We start from the raw sequence: 12,336 nt of genomic DNA on the forward strand, positions 1-12,336 counted from the left end.
TGTATACAATAAAACTTCAGTTATGAGCACAGCTCCTTCTTGAGTTCTGAGTCATCCAAACAAATCCTCAGATATGGGAAACAACATGTACCAAGAATTTGTATCCAGTGGCCAGAATTGCAGGCTGTCAGTTTGCCTACAGAATCTGAAATTAAATTTTGGTGGAGAAATGTTAGTGCCTGACTTGTATTGTATAAAATAAAAAAAGGACAGAAAGGCCCAGAGAAAGAGCATATATTTTAGCTCATCATATCCCTTACTGTTCATTTATCAGAGTACAATTAACATCTCTTATTTGCCAATGCGACAAGGTCAGTCATAATCCAGTCATAATCCCCATGGTTACAGAGTACAGATAAGAAGGTGACTTTGGTGCTGCGAAGGTCTGGTTGTAAACTCCAACACTGCCATTCATGGGCACCCTAGTGAACTGCAGACTTCAGTAAGTTTTTCTACCTTCTTAAACTGTAGGATGGACAGATCTATAGGAATCTGCAAGCCATAAATCATTGTGGGAGTTTATGTCATGCATGGAGAGAAAAGAGTACTACTTCCTGTACAATAACCACTATAACATGTGAACTCCATCTTCAAGTGAATTGTCCTGTGTGATTGTAACACCACACTGAAGCTTCCAGGATCACAGCCATCTTCAGAGGCTAATAGCAAGGAACCAAAGTATGACTTTCCATCCTGTTTTTCTCTTAGCTGTTTTTTATAAGCCATTCTCTTTTGTTTTTGTTTTTTGTTTTTTGTTTTTCTCTAACTTTAAATCTTCTCTTTCTCCTCCTGTCTACCACAGCTGGACAATAACAAACATAATGCCATGTACCTGTCATAACCCAAGATCTGAGATATGGTAGGTGACATTTCCCACATAGACCATATAAATAAGAGGATCTTTTGTTTGTGTTTACTTTAACAAGTATAAGACCCCTGTTGACAGACATCTACACTGGTTCCATTCCCTGACTATTGTGAGCAGTGTGTCATTAAAAACACATCTATGTTGTAGGATTTACACTTCTTTGGGTGCATGCCCATGATTACAACCATATATAGGTCATATAGCTCTGGTTTCAGTTTTATAAGAGACTTTCATTTTAATCCCTGTAGTGGCCGAATCACTTTATATACCTAGCAACCAAGGAGGCAAACAAAAGTGCAAAGGAAATCCAAAGATGAGCAGTGGCACAAAGGAGGGCAGTAGAGGCAAAAGAGGTCAACCATGCTCCCAGATAGGCCCCACATCCATCCAGGAGCATTTGAGCAACACAATAGGATTTGTTGAATTCAGATTATTGTTGTTTTTAACTGAGCAGAAAGTGAAGTAGGTAGGATACTAGGGAGAAGTTGGGGGAACGTAAATATTATGAAAAAAACTTTGAAATCTTCAAAGAATTTATAAAATAATAAGTATTAAATGTAATAAGAGAACATATTACCTCATATGCTAATAGCCTTAAAAATCAAACTGAAATTTAAAAGGCTTCATTTAAAAAGCTACATCAATACAACTTCTCTTAAACATTACCAGGAATTTAAGCCATACATATAGTGTTGCAGGAAATATTTTAAAAAGATAGAACCCTCACGCTCCCGTGCTTGTGCCTCTGCCCCAGCAGCCTGGACATCCATACACTGGAGGGCAATGGCCGGCCTGTTTCTATGGTGTGGAGACTCTGGTAACTCAATATCTATGTGCAACAACTGAAACCTAAACTTGTAAGCCTAATTTAAAATCAGATTGCTCTGGTGGGAGAATCCTTGCAGGTCTGCCATGATACCGGGAAACTCTAACAGCTACAATTTTCCCTTCTGCTGTGCTGTTGCAAAAAGCACCTAACTCTCTCCTGCTACCTCTCTTCCTTCCTCCAACCTTGAAGTCCCGCCTACTCACCCAGTGATTGGCTCCTTTATTCATTAGGAGATTGGTTCATAAGAACAGCACCAGACTCATCCACAACACGAGGCTTTGATGCATGATTATCTAATAAGTTTCAGAGTAATTTCTAATCAGATTGAGGGGCGAATGAACTCCTAGTTTACCTGGGTGCATTCAATTGACTTGGAGATACTGGGAGGTATTTGCTTTCCTCTGAAGATCTGCCCTCGATTCCCCAACATCCCTACTACATACATGTAGTGTGATACATCCTACCACCATGTGATAATCTGCTTGTAAGCACTTGTCTCCCTGGAGGAGACAGCTTATGTTTTATTTCTGTAGCCCACAAGATGACATCCTGTCAAGTACATATTTGATGAACTGTGTTCCTGGAATGAACTAAGTCAAGAATAGAAATCTAGCAAAACAAAGAATATCATCTTCATTGATTGCTTGTATTGGCTTGAATAAAATCATCACAATGGTGTTTGGTACAATTGAGACTATACTAGCACAAATTTGGTGGAAAATATCTCCATACTAAGCAGTAGGTTGGTAAGATGGAAAGTGGGCATTTTTTTTGTAAGAGCCAACAAGGTGGACATTCATTATAAGCACCAAAGAGCTTTTGCCTTGATGGACTTTTCAAAATATTGCAAAGCACACAAAAGTGGAACAACTGTTTTGTCAAAATTTATGTCTGCTGTGGCAAAGCTTGAATGAATGGTTTCCAAGGACCAGGTGAGCAAAGCACAGAATGGATTTAAGGTGGTGAAAACAATCTACATGCTGTAATATGCTATAATGGTCAATGCATACCACAAAAGGAGCCCAGAATAGTGCTAGTATTAAATCTCCTTCAGGTGATAATTACTACCCTAGTACAGAGGCCTGGACTGTAACACAAGTTCCTCTCAGGTGGAGGATATTGACGGTGCCCAGGAGAGGGCATGTATGTGCAGGGAGTACATGTGCTACCTCTGAGCCTAACTCTTTATATTTCCATTGCTGGGAATCTAGAAATCACTTTATAAAGAATCACTTACAAAAGTAAACAGAAGTAAATAGGGCATAGCACATGCAGTATTCTGGGGGCTGTGTATTGATCTTCCTCAGAATAGTAGGCACTGAGTTGTGGTACACACAGGGCCATTACAAGCCAAGACTAGAATCCTGGGGTATACATTCTGGATAGACCTTGGAAATCCCCTAAATGGACGAAGAGAGAATGAAAGAGGGGAAAAAAAAAACTATGAACAGGCAGAGATAATCTGGAATATGAATGAACTTGCAAGCCACGGGTGAGTGTTAACTGTTATAGGCAACAAGTTATTGATTCTCAGAAACCAGAACATTTATAAGATCCATCCTCACCCATGAGACAGGATACAAGAAGGGGAGTGACAAAACTGTTAACAACATCACAGTTTGGTTTTTCCATTGAAACTGTGAGAGAATAAGCAGAACAAAGCATCTCACTCAGAGAAACTGAGAGGCAGACCCTGGTGACTGATATTTACAGTTATCACACATCGACCCTTTCCTGTTAGTCCTTCAATGTCTTACAATCTTGCCTGCCCAGTCACCCATAATAACCCCGTAGAAGAGAGCATTTTGTTCAACTTTACACACTATTCTTGGGAAAAATATTTAAATCTAGACAGTATGACCAACTCAGTTATCTTGCATCAGGATAAGCCTCCCAGGAAAGCAACTACAATTTCTGATACAGCACAGATTCCTGCCTTGGCACTAACCACAAGTGCACACAGATAGTGTGGATGGAAACCATTCTCATGTACACCCCATTTGATGCTACACTGAAAGGGTGTACTAAGAATGTGTTTGATAACCTGCTAGCAACATAAAACTATTTAGGCCACCACGCTGTTGCAGGATATGGAACTAGTTAATGGTTGTACCAAGATATTTTATCTTGGATTAAAGAACCATCAAAATACTTTGTAAAAGAGCAAATCAGTCAAGAAAAGGTTTGAGTTTTAAGTGGACAATCCAGTAATGCTTATGAGACAGTAGTAACATATCAAGTCAGGGATTTATTGGGATCATCCAGAGGAAACAGCTAGACATTCAAGAGTAAATGTTTACTCTTCGAGAACGTTGAGACTATAAAGCTCATCTGTTGAGGTTTGGTCTTTTGTTATCTACTGTAAAGCTAAGTGCAGGTCCCAGGACCTGCTTGTCCCAAAGAAGAGAGTCTGCAAACTTGGCCCCAAGCTATTTCTGATTGGTGAATAAAGATGCCAACAGCTAATAGCTGGGCAGAAGAGACAGGTGAGGTTGAAGTTTCTCCACCTTGGGGTCAGAGGTGAACCAGAGGAGAAGAAGATACAGAAAGCGGAAGGAGAAGCTGTCAAGAGAACATGGTCCTGAGGGCAATTGGAATTAAAAGCAGTCCAGATGAAACATAGTGAGTAATGACTCAGGGTTATCAATAGGAAATTAGAGTCAAACAACATAGAAGCTAGGTATCTACCCAGCTCTTGTACTGTTTAAGGTTCATTGTAAATATAATGGTTGTGAGTTGTGTGTGTCCTTTATCTGGGAACTAAATGATCTAAAAATGAGGTTAAAAACCCCATATTGAGATAAAATAATTTCTACAACATTCAGACCACAGAATATGAGCAACAATACACAGAGAAGATAACTAATATATTACTTATGTGTGACAACTGGCATTAACTGCCAACTTGATACAGCGTAGAATCCCTTGTGAACAGAATCGTAATGATAGATTTTCTACATTGAGTTGGCCTATGGGTGTGTCTGTGGAAGATTGTTTTAATTAAGTTAATTGATGTAGGAAACCCAGCACATTATTGCCTAGGCAGGGGTTTTTGGGGTATGTGAGTGGAGAAATGGAGATGCAACTGAGCTAGCAAGGAATAAGCGTACAGCATGCAATTTCCTTTGTCTTGACTGTGGATATGATATGACTGGCTTCTTAAAATTCCTACTTTGACTTTTTCACCATGATGTATTTTAGCCTATAATTGTAATCTGAAGCAATCCCCTCCCCAGTTGTTTTTGTCAGGGTATATTATCAGAGCACCAGAAATGAATTGAGCAATTGATGGCTTACAAGAACCTGGGTGAGCAAACTTCCCCAGAAAAAAAAAAAAATTCTCTTCCGTATCTTCATCCTGTTAAGACTCAAGGCCCAGATGAATCACATGAGTAGAAGGCAAAAACCCTCTGGGGGAAAAACAATTTTTTTCAGCTGATGTTATGGGCTCAGAAAAAAAAAAAAACTGAATCTCATTTATAAAATAAATCAAAGACCACGATAGAATCACCCACATGAAGACTGATATTCATCAATATCTGCAATGAAAAAGATTGGAAAATGATATTCATCCTATTTTTAAGTGAAAATATCAGAGGTTATTATCATTGATGTTTAATATCTTCAACTATTCAGTTTTACTGGAAATGATATGAGGTATGCATTATTCAAAATATAAGCATTTAAACACAGAAATTCTCTCTCTCTCTCTCTCTCTCTCTCTCTCTCTCTCTCTCTCTCTCTCTCTCTCTCTCTCACACACACACACACACACACACACACACACACACACACACACGTACACAATCACACTTAAAATTCAACCAGTTGAGTTGAAGGTTTAGTATAATTGAGTACACATGGCACTTGTTATACACTTACTTGACGCTAGATGGCAGAGTAGAACTGGGAACCAAATTCATGTTTGCAAACTGACTCTCCCTACGCGTCACCTAGATTCCAGACTACAAGTCTCCAGTTGCAGAGTCTCTGGAATGTAGCTATTTTGATCCATTATAAACAGCAACAAGCAAACTGGCCTGGCTTCAACGACCTCAGGAAGACAACAAAGCAGAGCCTGGACTCTGGAGTTGAGGTTTGGTTGCTTATTGACACATAATCTTTCAAACATATTTCTATCTATGCCTCAGCTTCCCTCTATGAAGCTATATATTAGCTTGGATCTAGCTTTAGTCCTTGAATCTAAAGGATTAAAGAAATAAACCATTTAATTAAACTACCAACATGGGGCTTGACATTTTCTGCTCATGGCTGTTGGGTTTCTATGGTCAAGTTGCAGGAGCAAACAAAAAGGGGGACATTGCTTTATTCGTGTCTGGTCATTCTGCAGTTGACCTGTGAGTTCACTGACAAACAGTATAGCCATGCTGAACACTGGTACACAAACAATATGTACAACCTTGTTCTTTTTTATTCCCTGATGCAGTTGATTTGTTCATGAGTTACACAGCCCCTTTTCTCAAGTCCTTGATGTGCCTTGTGGCATTAAACAGGTTCTTGGATTATATAGTGAGTGGCCAGCTAGAATGATATAGCAAAACCCCATCTCAATAGACCAACCATAATCACCACCACAAAAGGGACACTTACACAGTAGCATTAAAGCTAACACAGAAATGACTGTAGTTAAAACTATACACGAGAAATATCAAAAGATCATTGCCACCTTTGATTGTTCTAGATTGTGTGTGTGTATGTGTGTATCTGTATATGTCTCTGTGTCTATGTGTCTGTGTCTGTCTGTCTTATTCTATAGGTAAAAACACAGCCTCAAGGAAACCAGTTTTTTTTAAAAAATTTTATTTTGATTTTTTTTTATAGTTGTCTGTATCTTATCCTATGGTAAAAACACTAACACCAGGAACATTTTGACCCAGAAGAGGCCAGATAGATACTAATGATAACTCATCTCATTAAAAAACAAAACAAAACAAAACAAAACAAAACAAAGCACCCTACTCCTAGTGTTGTGAAGAGTGAGCACCAGAGTTCTAATGGCACAATGTTAATGCGTGAGTACTTACATGAAAAGGCTAATTCTTTCAAAACAACAGAGAAAGACAAACCTGAGACAGGGCAGTCCACATATCTGTCTTCAAAGATAACAGGCAGGGTGTTCCAGTCACCATCAATGTCCAGGCACTCTGCGGGCAATGGAGGCATGCTGGTGAGGTACTCTGAGTTCCGGATGTCCAGGGACAGCTGGCTGTGAGTCTGTATCCTGTGGAACACACAGAGAGGTAATAAACCAAACAGGAACGGAAGTTTTCAACAGAATCTTACCATTCAACTCCCCCCCCCCCCAAAAAAAAAGCATTAACAGTGTTTTTAGCAGATGTGAGCAATGACCATCTCCTGCCCTCCCATCCATCTAAGATATCACCCAGTGTGGTAGTCGGCTTTGAAGAGGACTGATCCGGGTCCTAGTATTGATGCAGTGGATTGTAAACTACGTTACACCTGCCAGTTACTGGAAGATAATAAATGCTATACAACTGAAAGACTAGCTAGGAAATGGCTACAGATCTAAAATGAATGCTTTGGAGGAGAAAGTTAAATTTACTCATTGAATACTCTAGCATCTTTAACTTTTTAAATTACTTAGCGTCTGAGTCAACATTTTGATACCACTGAATTAAGAGCCACATGAAGTAGCTTTTTAAAGATATTATGGCATTTCTGATGTTTATTAGTATGTAAGCTAATATAATTCAGGAAGAAAGATATAGTTTTTGTTTCTCTGTAGGTCAATTTTTAAAAGCCAATAGTTATTCTCCATAACATAAACACCATTCTGCCAATACGGGATCCCAGAATCTAAAGCAATTACCTGTTACAATCTAAAAGTTGGGAGGAGTATGCCACTTTAATTACTTACTCAGAAGAAGGGAGATTCTTATTATCTTAGGAAAGAAAAACTAATTAGTGTTTTTATATTTTTGTATGTACAACTCAGTCACTTTCCCCTAAGGTAACACAAGAACGTATAGGTCTGTAGGTTTGGGAAAAGATTGAGCGTGTATCTATCTGTCTGTCTGTCTGTCTGTCTGTCTGCCTGCCTGCCTGCCTGCTGGTGGATCTTTATGTCACAGTCTATATAAATTCTTGATACTCTCATCTTACTTCCCAGACACGTGGACCCTCTTCCTCTCTAAAAATAACTAACAATGTAACTCTGTCCAGATTCAGAAGAAATTCTCTAAGTATCATGTCATCATCATCAATAGAAGTACCATGAGATTAAAACATACACATGTGGCGTTTGTAGCATATGTGTGTGTGTTTCATATAAGTATACACATAAAATGTTAATTAAGACAATACAGATTATATATGTTTACCTTATTATTCCTATTTTCCAGTTTCTTCATAGAAGTGGATTTTTTTTCAATTATTCATAGCTCTACAGAGGTTGTTGGAACATTACACTTTTTTGTATACTTAGTTAGATATTATATCTGGATATTTAAATATAATCCTGTTTCAATCAGTCCTGCATACTATGCCATCTTAGGTCTCATAAATATATAAGGGTGTAGCCAGAATACATTGGCAGGTGGGCTGGTCATAAGCCTGCCAAAACCACCTTCAGTGTAGACAGGCTTCATCTGATAGGCTAAGAGGAGCATGGATGGGCAGAGTGAACATAGTATTTTTTCTAGAACCAGGATACCTTTGTTTTCTATTACTATTTGACATCACAATTCCAGCTTCTCCAATTTTTAGACCATGAGACTCATAGCAGCACCCCTTCAGGGTTTCAGGCCTTTAGACACGAAACTGGTCCCCTTGTCCCAATATCTTCGGATGTGGCTGAGTCACACCTCAACCTACTCTGGCTTCTATACGGATGATAGAGGAGTTGTCAGCCTGATAATGAAGCTCACCAATTCAACTAAACTGGCTGCCCAATAAACCCCCAGGATCTTATTATTGATTCTTCTGTAATGCTGGCATTACAAGTCCTTGCCAGGGCACCTTGGTTTTTATGTGGGGGTTATGTGTGGATATTTGAAGTTAGGTCTTCTTATTTGCATGGAAGCAATTTTTCTAACTGAGCCATTTCTCCAGCCGCAGGAGGAATGGCCTTTAAACTATTAAACTGTGTTGTACATGCTACAGAAAACTAATGACTGCTAAAAGAGGGAGAATTAGTCTCCCCCAGAAATGAGCTTTTGAATTGGTTGTCCCATATGACGTAGTCAGGTCTGAAATCATAGACATATAAGCAACGCTAAACAGACTCAGTGGGATTATACTTAGATATTTATGTGTGTGGAATGAAGGGGTGTGTGTGTGTGTGTGTGTGTGTGTGTAAACATTTGTGAGGAAGCAAAGGGGAAATGGGAGTAGCTGGAGGGAGGAAAGAAAAGAGGAAGAATGATGAAATAATATTTTGATTAAAACTAATTTTTTAACTTAAATGGTGTTATAATTATTAGCACAGAAACTGTGAAAATCGAGGGGTGGTCTCAACTTCCACACTGTAGCAAATGACACGGTACTATGAGTCTCTACAGCATCTTTCTTCTCCACCACCATGTATTCCTCTTTATCATGTAAAGGGCATCACTGAGACACTGAAAAAATAGAGATGAGGGCCAGCCACACCCACCCTTGCCAGAAGGCCAGGCTAAATCTCACATTAACATGTTTTGCAAATTATTCCTGATGCTTGGCCAGTCATTTTCAGGACAAACACACATTCTCAGAGCTATGTACACTGACAAGCCTAAGCAAACACTTCCCCTCCCAGCATACATTGTATCTATTCCTGTGCTATTTCAGACAATCTCACCCATAAAGATCTGTCCCAAATACAACCTCTGATTTCACAGCCTACTTAAAGGTGGTTAAAAGTCATCTATACCATAAAATCTCTTCCAGGCCAAACTATGATGAATCTTTGCAGAGGAGCTCATCCATGCCTTCGCATGCTGGAATCTTCAGTCCGAATGTTGGAGTATACTTCTGCCTCCCCTGTGAACAGGTGTCTGCCCATCAAGGCTTGTCTGCCTAGCTATAATGCCCAGATGAGCATACCCATATCTAGGCATAGCTGCTAGCCTTACCTAGTCCCTGTCCAATATGCTAGCCCAAGGCTCATTTTTTTGGCAGCAATTACCACCTTTCCTGTAATTTTCTCATTCTGAAATGAAATCTTTCTGTGCTCTTGATTAGCTGAGCAATAGTGCATTTCCTATTGAGCATATTCCTTCTGATAACTAGTTCTCTACTTGACGCTTTGTTTTGTTATTGGTGGCCAATTGAGTGCTAAAAATGTTGTCCAATATATTTACAGTGTAGGACATAATCTCCCCTCGAGAACTTCAACCTGATTCAGACCTCCACTCCTCTATGATGTGCCCAGGGAGACCATCTCTGACAAACACATCAGCATCAACTCCTTTTAAAGGAACAGGTGCTTCTTATTACCATTTGGTCAATATGTATATTCATTTATACAGAAAATTTTCATCTGTTTCCTTCACTGCTGAATATCACACAACTGAAATGGTATCTAGAACATAAACAACAATACATGCGTACTTAGGGAAAGAAGAAATCTCTTTTACATCTAAGAAACTAGCTAAGAGAGATTTAGGGATGTATGCATCATAAGTAGACTCAAGAAGAAGTTAAAACAGGCAAGTGAGATTTGAAATGTTAATGTCTAACTTCGTTTTCAGGCTAATAATGCATGCACTGGAATTCTCATGAATCTGAACTATTTTGTGATGCATGAGACACTATATGGACTAATTCTCCTGCCCCTCACTCTTAACTTCTAGTTCCTGCCCATCACATTTTAAAAACTCAGATCACTAATGGTAGCTCCTTCTGCTCCATAAACAACTTTCACAGTCTGAGTTGCTACAACCCCAAAATGAGGTCAGATGTAACATCCTCAGTTTATTTTTCCTCTCATCACTTCATTAAAATAAGTCCATGATCCACACAAAATTTTGCCTAGAGGATAATTGATGTTGGGGCTTGCAGATGCAAACTATGCCTGTATGAAGTATGTTGCTTCATACATCATGATAACTCAGAAACAACTTGAAATACAATTGGGGGAAATTCACAGACCTAAAATCAATAAATGCTTGGTTTGGGGATTCTGGAAACTAGTGGTTAATCATTTATAAGATCACTAGCCATAGCCCTTCTTCATTTCATACACCTTTACCTTGCTTATTTTCTTTGACACTTATAACTGCCTAAAGAAGTGAATTTATGTCCCCTACTTGTCAGGTAGAATGGGAAACCTACAAATCAGCATCATTGTTTACTGCATCTGCAGTCCTGGACAATTAATGGCTGCTCATCAATCACCGTCTATGTTTACATAACTATACACACAGGCGGGTCTGTGGCTCACACTATTTTACCATGTGTATGATGTTCCCATTTCATCTTTTCATTTTTGACTTTTGACCATTTTATGGTAAATGAAAGCAAGCATGATATATTCATTGATTTCCTTTCTTGTTGCTGTGATAAAAATTGCCTGCCAAAGCTGCTTCAGGGAGAAATAATTTGGATGTTATTTCTAGGTTATTGTCCATTGTTGCAGAGAAGTCATAGCAGCAGATGAAAGCAACTGTACAGTCACAGATGAGGTCAGAGTGCACTCTGCACTCAGCTTGCTTTCTCTACTCTTCCATAATACAGGATGCCCTGTCCAGGGAATGGAGTCACCCATAGTGGGCAGGCAGGTCTTCCTACATGGATCATTGTGATCAAGAGAATCCCCATAGATATCCTCTTAGGCCAACCAAACCTTGACCATCTGTTATCATTACTCCCATTCAAGGTGATTCTAAGTTTGATACAAATTGACAAAAAAAAATATTACAGTTATATCCAGTTAAGATAATTTTTTTCAATTACTAGGTCTTTATATATCACTAGATACCTGTGTTATGAGTACTTTGCATAGGTGTCGTTCCAACCAAACAGTGCCCCGGGAGTGTGATGGTTAATTTTCATTGTAACTCAACTGGATTTAGAATCATCTAGAAGACACACCTCTGGACTTGTCTGTAAGCAATTTTCCAAAGCAAAGCTGATGAGGAGAGATCTACACTGAATGTGGTCCCCTCAATAAGGTGGGGTCCTAGACTGAATAAGATGGGCCATAAAGAGGAACTGTGTACATGCATTTCTTGCTCTATTGGACTTAGATGCCATGTGACCAGCTGCCTCACTCTCCTGCAGCCATGACTTCCTGCCAGCATGGCCATTCAACGTGCGGGGTACACTTCAAGTAGATGTGCTTTGGTATTTTAATCCCAGTGGTGAGAAAATTAGTGTAGAGATCATTGACCTATATGGCTTTTTCCTCCATGTGCTTTTCTTTCTTTCTTTCTTTCTTTCTTTCTCTCTCTCTCTCTCTCTCTCTCTCTCTCTCTCTCAAGCAATGTTTTTTATTTGAGGTTTGTTTGTTTGTTTGTTTTTGTTTTTTGTTTTGTTTTGTTTTTTTTTTGTGCATAGATTGTAGCTATCTTCAGACACACCAGAAGAGGGTGTCTGATCCCATTACAGATGGTTGTGAACCACTATGTGGTTGCTCGAAATTGAACTTAGGACCTGTGGAGGAGCAATCAGTACTCTT

The 12,336-nt window shown here is 39.1% G+C and overlaps 1 protein-coding gene across 4 annotated transcripts in view; it reads right to left on the reverse strand.

Annotated features, from left to right (window-relative positions):
• Positions 1–12,336, reverse strand: part of Fam135b (family with sequence similarity 135, member B) — a 289,484-nt gene that overhangs the window by 25,772 nt on the left and 251,376 nt on the right. For all 4 annotated transcript variants that reach the window (XR_003951438.1, XM_006521393.4, XM_006521395.3 and 1 more), the window contains exon 12: positions 6,785–6,939. Coding sequence is in view for 3 of the 4 variants with exons in the window: in XM_006521393.4 (XP_006521456.1) it covers positions 6,785–6,939 (155 nt within the window). In the remaining variant the exon portion in view is untranslated. The remainder of the gene's footprint in view (positions 1–6,784; positions 6,940–12,336) is intronic.

This window comes from Mus musculus, chromosome 15, assembly GCF_000001635.26.
Source record: "Mus musculus strain C57BL/6J chromosome 15, GRCm38.p6 C57BL/6J".
Classification (NCBI taxonomy): domain Eukaryota; kingdom Metazoa; phylum Chordata; class Mammalia; order Rodentia; family Muridae; genus Mus; species Mus musculus.